Here is a 20753-nt window from a genome sequence, read left to right as displayed (position 1 = left end):
CAGGGAGGGGAACGGCAAGCAGGATATTTTAAAAAGAGGAGGACAGATCCTTACCTGCTCTCTGCCACTGCATGCACCTTCCTGCTGCAATGGTGCTACCCCCCAAGAACCCACATGCAGTGCCGGCACACACATGGCATCTGTCCATGCATGGATTCCATGTGTGTGCCGGCTCAATGCACGGGTTCTCAGGGTAGCATCGTTGCAGCAGGAAGCTGCATGCAGCTGTGGGGAGTAGGTAAGGACCAAAATGTACATCTGCTGTCAGCTCCTGTCCCCTCCACACAGCAGCACTTAAAAAAAAATTATTTATTTATTAGAAACATTTAATATACTGCCCACTCTGAAGACTCTGGGCGGTGTACAAAAACATGCAAAGCAAGACAGCATTGAAATTACATTCTAAATTAAAAACTAAAGGAACTAACAAAAAAGAAAAAACCAAATAGGTAAACTACAGGGCAAAAGACTGGCGAAAAAGAAAAGTCTTCAATAGAGATTTAAAAATCAATAAGGAAGGAATAAGGAAAGGAGTAAGGAAGGAATAAGGAAAAATGTAGACAAAAAGATTTTACTTTTCCCCCTAGGTGTGCTCTTGGATGTGCATTTGTCATCACCCACACTTAGTTACAGTAGGATGTAGGCCTGTGCAAATTCGGATTCGAAAATTCAGATCTTATCAGAAATTTCCCAAAATCATCATAGTGCCTGAACTGGGCTTCTGTGAATCTGTGTGAATTGATGTGTTGCCCTCTAATAATGTTTGTGTTTACAGTCAGACAGAAACCAAATTCATAGCACATGGGAGGAAGTCATAGTGGGTGTATTTTTGACAGGGGTGTATTTTTGCTGATCTGCTTTATTTCAAAATGGCACCATTCAAAGTATATCCAATGCCGCTTTGTAACCTATTTTCAGATAGTCAGATACAAACCAAATCCACAGTACATTCACGGGGGTCCTAGGGAAAGGTAATATGTTGAAAGAAGCAGAAAGTCGGCTCCATTAGTTCTGCTTAGAACTATGTTTTTCTGTGGGTTTGTTATTTTTTTGGTTAAACTTGTGATGAGCTAGTAAGTATGATATTTGCTGGGGGGTGCAGTATAATTCAGACATCCATTTCACCCACGTGGGAATAATGAAGTAATTTCTTACAAGAAATCCTCTTAGAAGAAGAAATTCCCATTGTCTCTCACACAGGAGGGAATGCCTCTTCTAAGATGACACTTGCCATTAGGTGCTTTATGAGGCTATTCACACGATGGGAGAACCACTAGGCTCAGCTGAGAGCCCAGTGGTTCTTAAGTAGGTTACCCGCTAAACTACCCCGCCCTTAAACCAGGTTTGTGGAGCGAGCGCTCCGCAAACCCGGTTTTTAAAATCATGTGTTGCCGAGGCGCGGCTCCGCGCCGCGGCAACTCACGAGGAGACCCCCGACCAGGAGGCTGAAAAGCATCGGGGGTCTCTCCAGCATGCCCTGAGCACTCGCGCAGGGCATGCTGGAGCTTCTGGGGGTCATGCGGCCCCGAACTCCCAAGCCCCCACCAGCTCCGTAATGGAGCTGGCAGTCGTGTGGCCAGCCGTTGTGGCTACCCAGAGCAGACTGACTGCTTGTCTATGGGGAGAGTGGGCTAAACCCGCTCTCCCCACTAACCCTCTCCAGGTGGCTCCCACTGATTGTGGGAACCGCTTCTATGTGTCGGGGCCTCGCTGGAGTTGTCATGGAAACCCCTCCATCTGTGGTGCTGCCACCAATTGTGGCTGCACCTGAAGAAGTATAGGGGGGAAGAGTGCAAGTGGGGACAGATTGATAAAGGAAGGCACACCTGGAGCCTGCAGTGATGCCAGCCACTGTCGTGATGGGCTCGGGCCTTGCGGAGTGGGATGGAGAGGTAGAGCTCCCCAAACTGGAATTGGGAAAATAGGAAGTGCCCAAAGGGGTGGAATTTCCAAAGGTGGGGTTTGCATGACGGGCCTGCTCGGGCATATTTAGCGGAAGGCTGGCCGGTGATGAAGAGCTCTTACCCCAGTACTGGGCAGGCTGGGGTCTTCTGGAGAGAGGCCCAAATGTGGGAAACACTTACTTGGAGGTGGACTCAGGGTCTGTAACCCCCTTCCCAAGAGACTCTGAGGCCAAGCAGAAGGGACCAAGTCAGGCTCCTCACTGGACGATACCACAGAGAAGACCCAGACACTGGCATTATTAAAGATAACACTAGAGGGGAAATAAATATCTGTTCCTTCCTCTAACTCAGGGGTTCCCAACCTGTGGTACTCCAGATGTTGCTGAACTACAACTCCCATCATTCCCAGCTACAATTTATTGTGGCTTGGTGTGATGGGAGTTGTAGTTCAGCAACATCTGGAGTACCACAGGTTGGGAACCCCTGGTTTACTGATTAAAAGCTGTCACTCTATTAATAACAGAAGTGTCACCCAGTCAGACCAGCACAAAAGCATTTTTTCTTTTCTCTTCTCTCCTGACCCCACCTCCCTGCCCATAGGTTTGCGGTTCTTGAGAGCACTCAGATTGTTGGAACTTCCCAAAATATTACAGTTCCTCCACATGACCACAAGTGGGTGAGTCAAAGTCCCATCATGTTATCTTTCTTTTGAATTATCCATCCCCCTTCTTCAGCGGCAAAACCAGAAAAAATTTGGAGGGGTGGGGCAGAGAAAGAGCAAAGTGCATTTATGGGTGAGTGAGCTGTGTCTCACATATTAGATGTATGAAACAGAAATGGGGGACAGTGGGGGGCAACCTACTTTTCTGGGGCAGTGAATGCCTCCCTGTCCCCTCTGGAGCCACTCTTGCCCTCCCCCTCTTTTGAATTTTGGTTGGCTTGATAAGGTCATTTGCTTGATATGATGTTTCAGCCCAAGTTACCAACACTGGTGAAGGGGTTATTCCTCTAACTAATTGCAAAATCAGAGAAGAGTTGGATCTGACATTGGAGGTCTTGAAGTTCTACCCCCTGAACAGTGAAGGAAGTTGCTAAAGCATTCTGGTCAAATGGCTGCCCAGTCTCTGCTTGAAAATATCTGGAGAAGGAAGAGCCCACCACTGTGTGAGGCAGTCTGTTCCACTATTGAATGCCATTTACAGTTATGAAATTCCTCCCAATATCTGTGACCCACATAAGTTTCCTTATAATTTTAATGCATTGAACCAGTTCAGATGTCCCCCAATCTCAGTTTATTTCATGTAAGCTAGGTTGCTTCTATCATTTGAACACACACCATTGCATTAACTGTGGTTTGTTTTTTAGCTCTCTAACCAAGATCAGAGCCCTAGGTTCGATGGTAACTTGTGTACCTGTGTTAAGCCTAACCTTATTTCCATGTGTCCAACCTCAGAATAAACAATTTCTTGACTGCTCCCTCCAAGGGCTGCCATTCACAGAGATGTTCACACACAGCAGCTGCAAAACATGACCCCTCTAGATTGTAAATGTCTCTCACCGGTGCCAGCTCGAAACCTCCCCTAGTCTGCCTAGCAATTTCCCATGTCACCTCTCCAGTATTTGCCTAGAAACACAATAACTGACAGGATTCATTTTTCCCTTTAAATCCAGAGGCTTTTAGAAAGTAATTCAAACACCACTCTGCTCTCCTGCTACTCTCATCCTCACCAGAGGTGAAATACAGCAGCAGTACCTTGACACAGCAATAACAAAGACAGCACAGACTGCATTCAAATCCCTTTGCCAATACAGTCTTTAACTCTGTTGTACATTGTATCCTATTATTTACCAGCTAGAGTGGAACTGAACAGCCCAATTCCCCCCCCCCACCCTTCGGGTTAGCCCAGTGAGGTTGCCTAGCCACTCCCTCATACAAGGGGATGCTTTGCTGCATCACTCTGTTAAAAGCCCAAAGGAACACAAAAAACATACATTAATGAATGAACATTCTCTGTGGTCCCTGGCCACCCATTAAGTCAGCCCTCCAAATTATCCCTTCTCTTTCCTTCCCATGGTTCTAACACTGCATGGTAGTCATCACGAAAAATCCTCCTCCTTCCTGGCAATACTACATCCACAGGGAGTTTTCTTCAGTTCCTCCTTCCACTCCAGTAACTATGCCTTTTCTGTGTGAAAGGTCAGTCCATCTTCCCTTTGCTCAGGTATGCAATTACTGACCAGATGCCTTTCTTCTGCTTTCTAACAACATTCTCTTTTACTCTTCCCTTCTGCCCCTTTAAACCAGATCATTGATCCATAATCAATCCATTCCTTCACTCCCCTTTCTGGCTCCTTTCACATCTTACCCAATCAGAACACTCTTTTTGTAATCTTTAACAGCTTGTTTCAGGTGGTCCCACTCCTTCATAAAGGGCTTGCCAGGAGCAGGGCAGAGCAAGGCATCCTCAGATTGCATGCAGGCTCATCCTTGAAGGCAAAATTGGGGTGGTCCCTTACAAACCATGGTTAAGAACTCTGATTATCTTCAGAGTTGATCTTGGTTTATTTAGTAAACCTTGGAGCTCTTCTCACAATCATTGAGAAGAGCTCCTCGTTGGACTGCAAGGAGACTGGGTTTGCCTGATCCTCCCCAAAGATGATCATTCACCCTTCCCTGGGTGGGCATTTGCCTGTCCAGATGAGTGGTGGCTTCTCCAGCAGCTCACCCGGTAGCTCCGGGGGTCAGGTGCAAGGATGCACTACCGTGTGGAGCCCCAGCCCTGGAGTTCCAGTAACGCACCTCACGAGTGCATGGTGCATTACTGGAATCCCTCTACCCCCCCCATGTGTGACCACTGCAGCTGCAACCAGCTGCAGCAGACACACAATTCTAAAAAATGAGGGTAAGGGAGCACTCACTCCCTTAACCTCATTTAACTAGGAGGCTTCAAAGGCAGGTTTGCCGCTGTGTAGCCACCGAGATCAATCCCGATCCCAGTGATTCACACAACTGTGCAAAACCGGCCTGGGCTCCCTTAGTGAGCGGTTTTGCATGCTCATGTGAATACTCTCCTTAGTTAAACTTAACTGAGGTTCCGGGTGATGTCTGAACTGACCCATTGATTCAACACTGTAACAGAAGAGTGGTCGTCAGAGGGGAAGGTAAGTTTAAGCAGCCTTCCTCGCTGCCCACCCTCACTCAATCATGCAAATGGGCTAAATGTCTGAATAGGGCATTTGAGGCACACTTTGCCCCAATAAGAGAAATGAAACAGGGTTTGCCTGAGACACCCTGAAGAGTTATTACACTCCGTGGCTCTTCACACCATTAGTATGAAAAGCCTCTAGGGGGTTTGTGGGGAGAGCGGGCTTAGCCCGCTGTCCCCGCAGATGAGCAGCAGTCTGCTCTGGGCGGCCACAGCAGCCACCCACACGACTGCCGGCTCCATCATGGAGCTGGCTGGGGAGTTCGGGAGCCGTGCAGCCCCCGGAAGCTCCAGCATGCCCTGCGTGAGCGGGCAGGGCATGCTGGATAGACTCCTGAGCTGGGAGGCTGCTTTTCAGCCTCCTGGTCGGGGGTCTACTTGTGAGTAGCCACGACGTGGAGCCATGTCACGGCAACTCACGAGTTAAAAAAAAACAGGTTTCAGAGTGCTCGCTCCGCAAACCCAGTTTAAGGGGAGGGTTACTTTGGCGGGTTAACTGCCTGGAGGCTCTCCTAGCCCAATTTCGCCTGGTTGTCGGAATAGCCTCCTTCACTAGAGTTGGAGAAAGTAAACAAAATTTTGCTGCAGACCAGCCATTTGATACAGTTACCTACCTAATTTAACACAGTTCACAATTCAGAGTCCCATCTCTTCATTTTTGGGAGCAGAAGGGAGGACTTTTTTTTTTTAGCAGCATGTGCTTTGAAAATGTATAGGGTGGGAAAGATGCAGATGAACTGAAGGGTCTGGAAGCGGCAGCAAACTGCAGATTCACATCACTCTATAAGAGTTTGAAGATTATAACAATGAAGCTTTTTAATGCATCACTTCCACCAAAAACAGGTTGAAAACCGAGGGAGTAGCTTAGATAATGTGAAAACTGGGAGAAGCACAGAGCCCCAAAGCATGATGAAAATATAACTGATGCATTAACACACATCAGCCTCTAATTTGCAGAACAACAATAGGATTATAATGCCCAGTGGGTTGTCTACATGCCTGAGAGGTACTGGAAGGAATGATGCTCGTATGTGTCTGAGAAATGCTGGATGGAGTTAGTTAGTGACATCTGCCACTGTTGTGTCATTCATGACATGTCTTTCCTTATCTGCTCAGTACTTCAATCAAGTTGTCCAAACTGATAGCTCAGTTTATCAGCGCCTGGCTCACTGCTGCAGGATTTGTTCACTGGGTAAGTAGCTTAGGCAGACGTGGGCAGACTTAAAGCTTCCAGGAACTCCTTGGGTGGGTGGGGCGTGGTCAGAACAAAATAGCAGCCTGGGGTGGTTGAGCTTCATAAGCTTTGGACTCTTGCCCTTCATGGCTAATACAATCTGCTAGAGGGGGTACAGTCAGGTGGTTGGAGGCTATAATCAATACTCATTAAGGGAGGGCAAGATATCCTCATGCCTCAAGGAGGAGGTGGTAAGACTACTATTCAAAATGCCCTTCCTTGATCCCTCCAACCTGGGCAATTAAAGACGTGTTTCAAACCTTCCCCTTTGGGGCATTGTGATAGGGTGTGTGGTGGCAGTTCAGCTGCAAATGGTCTTGGATGATACAGGTCAGCGTTTTCCAACCAGTGGTACTCCAGACGTTGCCAAATTAAAACTCCCATCATCCCCAGCCACAATAAATTATAGCAAAGGATGATGGGAGTTGTAGTTCAGCAACATCTGGAGTAACACAGGTTGGGAACCCTGATACAGATTATTTAGATTACTTTCAATCTGTTTTCTATCCTGGGTACGAGACTGAAATTTTCTTGGTTACCCTGGTTGATGTTCTTCACCAGAAACTTGATGGGGGAGTGCATCCCTGTTGGTTCTGTCAGTGAATCACTGTTACCAGCAATGTGGATTTTATACATAGCGTATTTTGTTCCCCTCTTGTGCAGATGGAGAATTCTGGTGATCCCTGGGTGCAGCAGCAAAATTACCATAACTTGACGTACTTTGAATGCTTATATTTGATTATGGCGACCATGTCTACAGTTGGGTATGGAGATATAGTGGTCAGAACAGCCTTAGGACGGGCTTTCATTCTCATCTTCATTATTGCTGCTTTGGTAAGAAACTGTATGAATATCTGGACCAGGGATGCACAACTCAAATACCCTGGTGGGCCAAAACCAACTGCGACTTGGAGTGTGGGGGCTGAATTTTATTTTTAGTGCACTGGTCCTTGAATTAAAATTTAAAATTAATAAAAATATATTAAATGAATATTAAAGTGTGTGTGTGTGTGTGTACACACACACACACACACACACACAATATCAATCTCTTCATTACGGTACTGACCAGATCTCAGCATTGTAGTACAAAGTTAGCATTCAATTGTAGTTGGTACAATCTGTCAGATATCACAGTTACATTTGGTAGAGGAAGTTTACCCAGTCAATCAATCTTTATTATGGTCAAAAACCAGCACAGGTTATAAAACAGTAATGCAATACAATAAATGATATAAAAGAGTGTTACATGTAATACTGAGATTGAGATTGGTATAACAATTAAAACTAAGAAGGGAGGGATCTAAAAATACAAAATATTTAAGATATGCTATGAAGCGCAAACAGAATAGCTAAAATACATATAGACTAAAAGAACACATAAAACCCCTAATTAAAATAATAAGGCGGGTAACTAAAACAGAAAATAGGATTATAAAATCTGCTACAGAAAATGAATAAAAAGTACAGGAGGGTCATCAAAGATCTAATATTAAAAGTGATTGCATTTTACGAGTAGTTAAAGTGCATATCTACTGAAAGAGCTAGAAAATACTAAAAATAAAGAAGGTAAAATAATACTAAAGTAATACTATTTCCATTATAATACCAGTATAAGTACATATATAACTATAAGATAAAAACAACTAAGGCAGTACATTTAGTTAAAATATTTAAAAGGACATGGTAAAATAAATTGGTCAATAATTAAAATCACGAGTTATGGATTGGCTGTCAGGGTCCATTGGATCTTGCATGCTTCCGCACAGAATCTAGCAACATTATACATGAAAGTTGACTTTTCATCCGAGAGCAGCATCTTACTGTAGGCATGAGTGGAGCGGCCAGGGTAGTTTCGAAGCAGAGGAAGTATAAGCCTCTCCTGACTATCTTTGTAAAACTGACAGCTCAAGAGAACATGTTCAGTGGTTTCCACCTCCCCAGAAGAACAGAGGCATAGCCTTTCTGGCAGAGGGATCTTCCTGTATTTACCTTCCAAGACAGCAGATGGAAGGGCATGGCAGCGGGCGAGGGTGAATGCCCTTCTGTGAGTTGGTAGCTCCAGCTGAGTCAAATATGTAGAGGGGGATACCGTGAACCTAGAGCTGTCCGGGGTCTGGGGGGCGGCAATCCACTTGGAAAGGGAGCCAATCCACTTGGTTGAAATTTTAGCTTTAGCCAATACTTAAAGACTACCAGCCACACTCTGGTCTCCACCTTATTCACCCCCACCTCCAGCCTTAAGGCCGAGTTGGATACGCCTTTTAGCATTTGAAGAACCATTCCTAGACATATAGGTTGGACAACTCTTCATTACGGTACTGACCAGATCTCAGCATTGTAGTACAAAGTTAGCTGGATACACCTTTTAGCATTTGAAGAACCATTCTTAGACATATAGGTTGGACAACTTTCACTGAGGTAAAGTTCGGATACACACTTTTATCTAAACACACACAAACAAATATTCCAAAACGGGCTCTGAACATACACAGAGCACCTTCCCCTTCACAGAGGATGGGGCTGTAGTTTGGTGACCAAACCCCTCTTTGTATGCAGAAGGTCCCTGCTTCAGTCCCTTGGTAGCATCTCCATGTAGGAATGGCCCCATGTACTGAACACGGGCAGCCTCCCTCTTCGTGCTTGCACCCACCATAGCATGCCACCTTGCCACTGCTGCTACCACTCGCCTTTTTGCTGGCTGTTTCCTCCAAACTGACAGTCACCCACTCACCAGCCTCTCACTGGCCGCACTGCTTCCCGGGTGGTGGGAGGCAGCCTTCAGCTCTCTCCGCTTCAGCTAGCTTCCCTCTGGCTCCTATGATGATCACCAGCCACCTTGCCCCACCACTTGCCCTGAGGGCTCCCGAGCCCATCTGCTTCCGTTGGGGCCAGGAGCCTTCTGGGAATGTGCCCTGATGGAGACACAGGGTACATGTGTGCTTTAATCCTAAGAGGCTCCTAGCCCAGGGGAGGCAGACAGGCTCCGAAGTCAGGGTGAGTCATTTGGGAGGCTGGCAGGAGTCGTGGTTGAAGGAGCCCCTGCCACCGCCTCTGCCGTCTCCACTGTAGCCATTGTTTTTAAAGGTAAAGACTACCTTTTCTCCCCCTCCCCCCCACATTTACTATTGCAAAAGCCACTTACAATTATACCTGCCAAGCCTCTCGAACCGGCTTGTGAGGCAGGTTTTCAGTTGGGCTTGGCTCAACTTGAATTCGGACCGGCATGGGGCTGGTTCGTTCCATGCATGAGCCTTCGAGTCAAGCCAGCTCAAATCCGAGCCAGCTCGTATACACCTATCAGAAATTATTATCGTTGCAATTTGATGCACAGCCCTAAGAGCTAATCAGAATATTTCCATTACATCCCCTCAATGCTTTGATCCTTCATAGAAGACTAAATTCAATTTCTGTTCCCCTAGCTCCTGTTTGCAAATGCGATGACTGAACTGGTAGACATCCTTCGAAACACCAAACGATACAGAGGTTTCTATGAGGGTGTGAAAGGCAGAAAGTAAGTAATTTAATTGCATGTTTATTGCAATTTAATTTGCAATTTATATTTTAATTGTAAAATATTATGGCATCACTTGATTTTGTAGATGTTGGATATGAAACTCCATGTGCCCCTGGACCAACTAGGAGGCATATATACATGAAAGCAGTTTTCTATCCCAGTCTGGAGGCTGGCCTGCTAGATTAGCTCTGGAACTGAGCTTCTCAGGCTTGGAGGCTGAGGAACTGCTGGATCAGGCCCAAGGCCTATCTAGTCCAGCATCCTGTTTCCCACAGTGGCCCACCAGATGCTTCTGAGAGGCATTCTCTCTCTCCCCCTACTGTTGCTCCTCTGCAACTGGTATTCAGAAACATCTTGCCTCCAAGGCTGGAAGTGGCCTATAACCATCAGACTCTATAAGAACATAAGAACAGCCTGCTGGATCAGGCTCAAGGCCCATCTAGTATAGCATCATATTAACAAAGTGGCCCTTCAGCACAGGAACACAGGAAGCTGTCTTAGTCCAAGTCAGACCCTTGGTCCATCTAGCTCAGTATTGTCTTCACAGACTGGCAGTGACTTCTCCCAGGTTGGAGGCAGGGATCTCTCTCAGCCCTGTCTTGGAGCTGCCAGGGAGGGAACTTGGGACCTTCTGCATGCAGATGTTCTTTCCAGAGCGGCCCCATCCCTTGAGGGGAATATCTTACACTGTTCACATGTAGTTTTCCATTCAAATGCCAACTGGGGTGGACCCTGCTTAGTGTAGGGAGCTTTGCTACCGCAAGACCAGCTGTCCTCCCATAGACCAGCAATCCTCCCATGCAACTTGGTGGAGGTTGTTAAAGATTTGGAAGATTAGTAGTGGCACTTTAGATTGATTTTAAGTGTTACTAGACACGTGATCTTGATCTCAGATCAATACTGATATGAGAAAGCAAGCCATGGAAATGTCTTCATCCTTCTGTAGGTATATTGTTGTCTGTGGTGATGTTAATCTGCTCAGCGTCACTGCTTTCCTCAGGGACTTCCTGTCCCAGGACACAGAAGAGGTTACCACAGAGATTGTATTTTTGGGAGAGTAAGTACTATCTATTGTCTGTGAAATATCAGATTGACTTTCATTGATAACTGTCAACTTGATTGATTGATTGCCATCAAAGTGACCACATGGATAGATTCTCTTCAAGATGATCTGTCTTCAACTTGGCCTTTAAGTTCTCTCAATGGTGCCTTCATTGCTGTCCTAATCGAGTCCATCCACCTTGCTGCTGGTCATCCTCTTCTTTTCTTTCCTTCCACTTTCCCCAACATTATGGACTTCTCAAGGGAACTGGGTCTTCGAATAATGTATCCAAAGTATGATAGTTTGAGCCTGTCAACTAGGGGTGCACTAATTTTAAAGGCTTTTGTTTTAGGACCCTATTCTGCAGCTTGTAATCATTTCAGAACAGAAACTTCTATCTTATGACAGATTCATTAGCTAGGGTGATGCTCAGTGCACAAAAATCTCTGCTTGCACCTTTGGTGGTGGCTCTCAAAAAAATACACATGCACAGAAGGGAAAATATCCCTTCTGCAAGGTATTTTACTGCTTATGTTTCAGATGGCATTTAGATGGTTGTGTTAAACCTGTTATTAGCACCGATAGGTTTAACATAACAGCAGCTGGATTGACCCCTCCCATAGATCAGGACCACAGAAGGATGGTAGCGGGGCCTTAAGCACGCATGCAGGTGTTCTTCCTGGAGTGGCCCCATCTCCTGAGGGGAATATCTTCCAGTGCTCACACATGCATATGCAACCAGGGTGGACCCTGCTTAGCAAAGGTGACAATTCATGTTTGCTACCACAAGATCAGCTCCCCAATCTGACACTATAGAAGGAACAAGCTTAAAATCCCCTTAGTCACTGGCGCAATCCTGATCCACAGTGTGGCTCAGTCTCCCTCACTTGTGTACCCACATGACCTGAATCCCAAATGTAAAGGAGATGGGCTATTTTCCTCTACCTCACATTTCAACTTGTTATAAATGCTGGGCTACCTACTTGGGGAAAAGCTGAGTAGGAGAGGGTTCCATGGCTACAGAGGAACCTCTGTTCCCAAGTTAACCCTCTCCTCCCCTAAAGGGCTGGTCGTGTGAATGACGTTCATCAATTTTAATGATGGACTCAACACACCATGTAATGTGACCCTTATCTGAGGGGATCTTCTGTTCTATTGCCAATTATGTTCTCTATCCAGAGAAGCCCCCTGCGTGGAGCTGGAAACTATATTCAGATGCTATACTGCATACACCACTTTCTTTGAAGGCTCTGTAATGATATATGAAGATCTGCAGAGAATTAAGGTAAGGCTTCCCTTGCATTTCCAAGAAAGGACATTACTGTAACACTGTTTCAAGTAGTGAGTTCACTTCTGTGGAACTAAAGAGCAAGTTCTTCCTAATGATGCTCACAAAGTTCATGCAAGGATGGACTCAAGATATGAACGTCACCTGGTCAAAAAGGTGTGCCCTCTTTTGAGTAAAGTTGCCATATAGAGATATTTGTAGCATCAGTCATTTCAAGTTGGACCTGGCTCTCGAAGGAGGCTCAAAATGGCGACTCAAAATGAGAGCAGGGAGGAGTTCACATTTCAAGCTCACTTCATTTGAAGTCCTCACTTGGAATCATGTGTCCAGGTCTGGTCACTGCATTTTAAGCAGGATGTTGATAAACTGTAATGGGTTCGGAGGAGGGTGACAAAGATGGTGAATAGCCTGGATGTTTAGCGTCAGGGAGGAAAGGATACAAGTGATCCTAAAATATCTGTCTTCTGCTGCTCCTTTGCGTAGAATCCAAAGGAAAGAGTTGTGGTATGTAAGGCCAAGTTGTGGTATGCTCTGGCCACTGCCTCAACCTGGGAAACCAGGGAGAGGCCCAGATCCAGAAGCACCCCCAGACTGCACAGCTGTTCCTTCTGGGGGATTCAGGATTTTTAATAGTTTAATGCAATAGATATTGTGGCTATTCAAACGTGTACGCAAAACCCCGCTGAGGGAGCCCACCCTGGTTTCGTGCACATGTGTGAACTGCTAGGGTTGGACCCGATCCTGGCAGCTACATGGCGGCAAAGCCACCTAAGTTGCCTCCTTCTAAAACGAGTCTGCAGAAAGGGTAATTGAACCCCGCTCTCCTTGCAGACCTCCCCTGAGCCCTCCTCACTGATCGTGAGAAGAGCTCCCTTATGTACAGAGAGGCAAGTGCAGAGTGCTTTTCGGTGCCCTTGCTGCTGGCTCTTTGTTAGCCCTGCCTCTACTCCAGGACTGACATACAAGTAACTAAAGCCCCATTTCAAAACCTGGCCTGGATCAAGGAATGGATTAACCCAAACCACCACAGTTGTTTTCTGTCAGTCCTGTTGGAACAAGAACCAGTACCCTAAAAGGTATCAGAAAGAAGCAGACTCAGTCTTGACATTAGGAGACAAGCTGTTGAGCTGTTTGACTGTCTGCCTCATGCAGTGGTAGGCTCCCCTTCTCTGGAGATTTTCAAACGGAGTCTGGAAGGCCAGCTCTCAATGATACTGTAACAGTTTGCTGCACTGAGCAACTCTGGGTAGGACTAGGAGACCTCCTTGCAACTCTAAAATGCTATCACATGCAGGCAGAACCAAAAAAAAAGAGCCAAGCCTGGTCTTGTGAATGCACCTGCGGGCGGTGGGAGGCACATTTAAAAGTAAATTAATTCAGTGCTCACCTCCTCCGCCACTCACCTGGCTTCCATGGAGCCAAGCCTCTGCCAGCAGCCAGAGTGGTGAGGCGCTTCCCCACCGTAGTGGCTGCTGGGTGGTACCTTGCAGCTCCAAACAGCGTTCAGGTGCCACCACAGAGGAGGTGAGCACTGAATTAATTTACTTTTAAATGTGCCTCCCACCGCCCGCCCGCCCCACCCCACCCCGACGTGTTCACGGGCCGCCACTGAGAGCCCCCGGGATTGCACCCGATCCCGGAGGCACCTTGGCTGCAAACCCGCCAAGCCAACCACTCTCTTAAATGGGGTTAAGAGAGCGCATTGGGGTAGGAGCTGGCGCAGGGAGACTGGGGGGCTCCCAGCCGGTGTCAGGGGAATCCTCATAATGCACTGCACACTCATGCAGTGCATTATGGAAGTTCCGGGGTCTGGGGCAAAGCATCCCAGCCCCTGACCCTCCATGGTGCCGGCAGCTGCCATCAATTATGTGGCTGAGCGATCCGCCCGCCCAGGGAGAGAAGAGGGATCATCTGCGGGGAGGTAAGTGCACGCAGCCTTCCTCCCCGCTCGCCCTCGAGACCGTCCTCACCGATCGTGAGAAAGGGCTCCATAAGTCTTGAGCCATCATTAAACATAAAGACGAAATTGCTTTGCAGGGCGAATGTGTACATGAGCGGAAAAGCAGCCATATTTAACCAGCCCCTGAGGCTGCAATCGAGTATTGTATTGCGGAGGAGTAACTCCAACTGAGCACAATTCAACTTGCTTCTGCCTAAGAGTGGACTTTTTTGTTTTCTTTCTCTGGGAAACAGATGGATCAAGCTGAAGCATGTCTCATCTTAGCTGACACGTGTTCTCCCCAGCCTTTCATTGAGGATACTTCCAACATCATGAGGTAAGCTAAGATCTGGAAGAGGGCTTCTTGCAATGTGGAACTGCTGGGTTATTGAACCTAAGAACAGCCATGCTGGATTAGGCTCAAGGCCTATCTAGTCCAGCAGCCTGTTTCCCACAGTGGCCCACCAGATGCCTCCAGGAAGCCCACAAGCAAGAGATGTGGGCATGCCCTCTCCTGCTGTTGCTCCCCTGCATCTGGTACATAGAGGCATTTTGCCTCCAAGGTGGCCTGTAGCCATCGGACTAGTAGCCATTGATAGGCCTGTCCTCCATGAACTTGTCTAAGCCCTCTTTAAAGCCATCCAAGCTGGTGGCCACCACCACATCATGTGGCAGAGGGTTCCATATGTTAATTATGTGCTGTGAGATCAAGTCTGTCAGTGGTAGTAGTATCTCTGTATTCAAATCAGTACAATTTTTATTAGGCTGGTTAGTCTTTGTGATCCCACATGTACATGTACGCATATACACATGCTATCTGAAGACAAGTCCACATGCACTGCTGAGCCTTCTACTGCTTCTGCTGCCCCTCTTAGCTTTCTTTGCAATTTTATTTTATTTATTTATTACATTTATATCCCGCTCTTCCTCCTAGAGCCTAGAGCAGTGTACATGGTTATGTTTATCCTCACAACAACCCTGTGAGGTAGGTTAGGCTGAGGGATACATAGGAAGCTGCCATATACTGAGTCAGAACATTGGTCTGTCTAGCTCAGTGTTGTCTTCACAGACTGGTAGTGGCTTCTCCAAGGTTGCAGGCAGGAATCTCTCTCAGCCCTATCTTAGAGAAGCCAGGGAGGGAACTTGGAACCAAGATGCTCTTCCCAGAGTGGCTCCATCCCCTGAGGGGAATATCTTACAGTGCTCACACTTCTAGTCTCCCTTTCATATGCAGCCAGGGCAGACCCTGCTTAGCTAAGGGGACAAGTCATGCTTGCTACCACAAGACCAGCTCTCCTCTCCCTGGCCCAAACATGATGCATGATACAGATACATGACTGGCCCAGACTCACCCAGTGAACTTCGTGGCTGAATGGGGATTTGAACTTGGGTCTTCCCAGTCCCAATCCAACACTCTAAACACTGTGCCATGCTGGCCCTCTGTGACATCTGCCACAGTTTGGAGCAGTCACTCCTTTGGCCATCACGATGGAGCAAGTAGTGCTGTCAAAATGCATCTCAGAACCAAATCAAGCCCAAAAAATAAATAAATGAGAAGACACTGGTGATCTTCTTTTGGACCAATATCTGATACTGGGGCTCTGTTGCCAGATTTGACTTTTTTAAAGCCAAATTTTGGGTTACAGCCCATTTGACTCACGAGTATACCCCTGAGGTTCTGGCTACACTGGCGCCGGGTTGGGGGGAGAGCAAGTTTTTGAATTAGAGTTCTTTTTGAAACAATCAGGGAGGTTGCTAACTTCAGCTTCATTGAATGCAAGATTATTGGACATAGATCCTTTCAGGGACTGCTTGTGGTGGCTGGTGTTCAACAACTTTACTTCTTTTGCAGGGTACTGTCCATCAAGAACCACTGCCCAGGCACCAGAGTAATTGTGCAGATCATCCAGTCTTCTAACAAGGTTGGTCTCTCTTGCCTTTCTCAGTGGCTGAGTGCCTCTTTGCGGATGGAGGTGGGGAAAAGTTGTAGTTCACCCCGATTATAACCAAGCAAGCGTGTGTGAGAAGAGCAAGCCCATTAAAGAGCGTCTTGAGACAGATGCTTAAGGTTCAAAAGCAAGTATGGTTTATTGGGCAATTACATACTTGGCCAGAAAAGCCCATGTCCCTGAGCTTTCTGGCATCATAGTGCAGAGCAGACAGAGTGAGAGAAAGAGGCTGCATGACTGATGGAGAATGCAGCAGCACAGGGAGCAAGGAGGAAGAGAGAGAGCCATGGGAATATCAGTTGATCAATCAGAGAAAGCCAGAACAAAAGGGGAGCCAACAAAGCGGGGGGTGGGGGGGAAAGACTCTTTACCTCTTTAAAGAGGACCCTTCCTCACTATCTCTACTCATAACAGCCCTGCTGGTTCAGGCCCAAGGCCCATCTAGTCCAGCATCCTGTTTCACACAGTGGCCCACCAGATGCCTCTGAGAAGCCCACAGGCAAGAGGTATGTGCATGCTCTCTCTCCTGTCGTTGCTGCCCTGCAACTGGTATTTAAGGCATCTTGCCTCTGAGGCTGGAGGTGGCCTACAGCCACTAGACTAGTAGCCATTGATAGATCTATCCTCCATGAATTTGCCTAAGCCTCTTTTCAAGCCATCCAAGTTAGTGGCCATCACCACATCCTGTGTGGTGGAGAATTCCATTGATTTATTCTGCAGGATGTGAAAAGGTACTTCCTTTCATTGGTCCTAAACTTCTTGGCCATCAGGTTAATGGGATGACCACTGTTTCTAGTGTTGTTAGCAAAGGAGAAAAAATCTTTCTCTGTCCACTCTCTATAGGTTAAGTAAAGTGTGCCATTGAGTTGGTGTCGGCTCCTGGCGACCACAGATCCCTGTGGTTATCTTTGGTAGAATACAGGAGGGGTTTACCATCGCCTCCTCCCACGCAGTATGAGAATTTGAGCATCCCTTTCAGCATCTTCCTATTTCGCCACTGCCCAATATAGGTGGCTCCACTCACTCTACTCCAGGCATAATTTTATACAGCTCTACCATTTTATACACCTCTCCCTATAGTCACCCTTTTCCAGACTAAAAAGCCCCAGATGCTGTAGGGCTTATAGGGAAGGTACTCCAGGCCCCTGATCTCTCTCCTGGTCAGTCACTCCTGCTGCTCAGACTCTATCAGTGTATATATGAAGTTGGGTTTATTTTGCCCCAATATGCATCACTTTATACAACACCCCCAATGTGAGCGTACAAAACCAAGTTGCTTGGGTCCATAGCAACTTTTTTTAAGAAAAAACCCTTAAAGTTAAAAAAAAAAATCTAATTTACAAATCGTATATGGATGTGTCAGAAATCTGAAATGGTTGTCATTTATTTAAAATGGGGAAGCTCGCTATTTTCTGTTTCCCCTCCATTTATATTTTTCCTTCTTTTCTCCTGAAACAGGTGTACCTCCCAAAGCTTCCCAACTGGGACTGGAGAAGAGGGGACAGTATCATCTGCTTTGCTGAACTCAAGCTTGGATTAATAGCACAGAGTTGTGTGGTGCCAGGTCTGACAAAGTTGTTGACCAGTCTCTTCATCAGAGAGGACTCTCAGGTAGTTCCACATTTCCAGGACTTGACACTCCCAACTCTTACTTCAGAATGGTCAATGGGCAAAATAACGGATCTTCTGCACCCTTAGTTGACTTTACCCTGATTATGGATAGGGATCTGCAAACTGATTCAGAACCAAACCAGTTCAACATTGAACTGGTTTGGTTCAATGGCTTGATGTCGAGCCGAACCTCACATTCCATTCAGTATCAGTCGAACCCCCCGACCTGTTTGGGGGGTTCAAAGTTAAAATTCTTTTTAAAATCAACTTACCCTCTCGGGGGGGCGCTGCCATGGCCACAGGGGGTCTCCGAAGGTTCCCCCTCCCCTACCAGCTGAACAAAGAGGCACCTTTAAAAGTGGGAAGAGCAGGGGAAGAGCAAATGGCCCTATCTATCCCCAGCACAGCTCCTCTCTAGTGGCTTTTGCTGGTGTCTATTTTATGTTTCACTTTAGAGAGATTAATCTATTGGGGACAGGGAACCATCTTATTTATTATTTATTTCTCTATGTAAACCACTTTGGGAACTTTTGTCGAAAAGCAGTCTAGTAATATTTGTAGTAGTAATATTTGTTGTAGAGGAGTGGTGTCTGTACATTTTCAGGCAGATGGTTTAGATTTTATGACCAATAGAATGTTCAGGGCTTATATGGGTGCCAGAATAATATTCAGGGTGGCTGGATTATTATAATCTATTTTCTTCACATATCTCATTTATATTGATTTCTCTGATTGTTAATTGCTTCAAGAGCATTGCTGTGAAGCACTTCATAAATCAAATGAAACAATAAAATGACATTATAAAACAATAATAAATTGGCAGCAACATCCAAGATGAAAATTAAACCAACAAGACAAGAATAAATGTTTTAGCTTTTAAGGAAGCTTTGGGTGTGTGCTCTATGAACAGATTGTTATTTTTTGTTCGTTCTGTCTGTCTGTCTATTTGAAGCATTTAATATGCTGCCCAATTCAAAGACTCAGAGGCAGTATACAAGGGCATGTAAATAAGGTAACATTAAAAATTACAATCAAAATTACATTAAAAATAGCAAACTAAAATAGATAATGGAAAGGAAATAAAGTAAACTACAGGGCAAATGCCCGGTAGAAAAGAAAGGTCTTTAGTAAGGATTTAAAGACCGGTAAAGAGGGGACTAGACAAATCTGAAGGGGAAGAGAATTCCAAAGAAGTGGGGCCAACCAGTTTTTCAAATGGTTGGTAAATTAGTAGTAGTTTGCTACTAAATTGTTACAGGACTGGGTTGGTTGTTGTTGTTGTCGTCGTCGTCATCATCATCATCATCATCATCATAGTATGTCTTGTGGCAGGGTCTGTCCTGGTTTGTATTTGAATGAGAGGCTATATGTAAGCACTGTCAGATATTCCCATTAGCAGATGGGGCTGCTCTGGGAAGTACATCTGCCTGATTGCATGCAGAAGGTTCCAGGTCCCCTCCCTGGCATCTCCAGATAGGGTTGAGAGAGACTCCTGCCTGCAACCTTGGAGATACTGCTGCCAGTTTGGGTGGACAAAACTGAGCTAGATGGACCAATGGTCTGAGTCAGCTTCGTTTGTTCCTAAATACATCATTCTGTCTGTTTATGGTTTTTCCTGAATTTGGCTAGAAATATAAAGCATGAAAATATGAATACAATAAATATTTATATATTGCTTTTCAACAAAGTTCCCAAAGCAGTTTACATAGATAGAAATAAGATGAGATCTGGTTGCTCTTTTACTCCTGTTGGTTGATTCTTAGTGCCAAACATCTTATAAAAGTAGCAGATCTATATATTTACATATGAATCAGTCATAGTCAAGACTGGTGACATGCGCCAGCATTCTTAGGCAACTGCCAAAGTGCCAATATCTTGGGAGGGCTCACTGATAACCTCTTATCTGCTGACACACAGCCAAGGCAAGCATAAGGTCCTAGACAATCAAAGAGTCTTGCTGAATCAGTTCAAAACTTCATGGGTCCAGAATCCTGCTTCCCACAGTGACCAGCCAGTTGCCATGGGGAAGCCCACACAGGAAGGATACATATGTAGGCAAATGGAGTTCTTCTACTGTTGCTTCCCAGCAACTAGTTTCAGACACATCTTGCCTCTGAACCTTTTGGCAGCTATGATAACAGAAGAACAGCCCTGTTTGATCAGGCCCAAGGCCTATCTGGTCCAGCTCCTGTTTCCCACAGTGACCCACCAGATACCTCTGAGAAGCCCACAGGCAAGAGGTGAGGGCATGCCCTCTATCTTGCTGTTGCTCCCCTGCAACTGGTATTCAGAGGCATCTTGCTTCTGAGGCGGGATGTGGCCTATAGCCCTCAAGACTAGTAGCATTTGATAGTCTTAATGGATTTGTCTAAACCCCTTTTAAAGCCATCCATGCTAATGGCCATCACCACATCCCATGGCAGAGAATTCCATAGATTAATTATGCACTGCTTGAAAAAGTACCTCTTTTTGTTGGTCCTAAACTTCCTCCCTGGCCATCAAGTCCATGGGGTGACCCCTGGTTCTAGTGTCTTGAGAGAGGGGGAAAATGTTTCTCTCTGTCCACTATCTCTATGCCATGCATACTTTTATAAACCTCTACCATATCTCCCCATAGTAGACTCCCCAGTGAGTAATCACTGATGGACTTGCCCTCTATGAATTTGTTCAGCCTCATTTAAGAACCATCGAAGTCATCAGCATACATTAGGGCATTACACACAACCATTTGAGGCTTGGTAGGAGGCTAGGCATGTGTTTATCTCATGAGGGACAGACAAGCAGAAGTGCTGTTAGGGTTAGCAAATCTGCCAAGCGTCTGCGCACTGGCCAAGCCTCGAATCAGGAACAGCAAGCCCCGCCCTGCCATGGAAGGTCCTCTGGGCATGCCCCTGCAATACCAGCAGGCATTGTGCCAGAGGCGTAACTAACATTAGGCAAGGGGAGGCAGTCGTCTTGGGGCCCCACTGCCTCGAGGCCCCCCCCCAGAGGCACATCACATGACTCCCCACCCACCCATGTTGCACCCCCTATGAATTATGTTGAGTCTCTTGGAGATCGGCA

At 46.2% G+C, this 20753-nt stretch overlaps 1 protein-coding gene across 5 annotated transcripts in view; it reads left to right on the top strand.

Annotated features, from left to right (window-relative positions):
- Window positions 1–20753, top strand: part of KCNU1 (potassium calcium-activated channel subfamily U member 1) — a 122950-nt gene that overhangs the window by 16517 nt on the left and 85680 nt on the right. For all 5 annotated transcript variants that reach the window (XM_053269096.1, XM_053269094.1, XM_053269093.1 and 2 more), the window contains exons 6-14: window positions 2505–2580; window positions 6227–6302; window positions 7008–7178; window positions 9767–9858; window positions 10808–10918; window positions 12083–12188; window positions 14385–14467; window positions 15983–16052; window positions 17538–17690. In XM_053269096.1, coding sequence (XP_053125071.1) covers window positions 2505–2580; window positions 6227–6302; window positions 7008–7178; window positions 9767–9858; window positions 10808–10918; window positions 12083–12188; window positions 14385–14467; window positions 15983–16052; window positions 17538–17690 — 938 coding nt within the window. The remainder of the gene's footprint in view (window positions 1–2504; window positions 2581–6226; window positions 6303–7007; window positions 7179–9766; window positions 9859–10807; window positions 10919–12082; window positions 12189–14384; window positions 14468–15982; window positions 16053–17537; window positions 17691–20753) is intronic.

This window comes from Hemicordylus capensis, chromosome 8 (genome assembly GCF_027244095.1).
Source record: "Hemicordylus capensis ecotype Gifberg chromosome 8, rHemCap1.1.pri, whole genome shotgun sequence".
NCBI lineage: Eukaryota > Metazoa > Chordata > Lepidosauria > Squamata > Cordylidae > Hemicordylus > Hemicordylus capensis.
The sequence above is the reverse complement of the archived record's forward strand: the minus strand, read 5'-3'. Positions and strand labels throughout refer to the sequence as shown.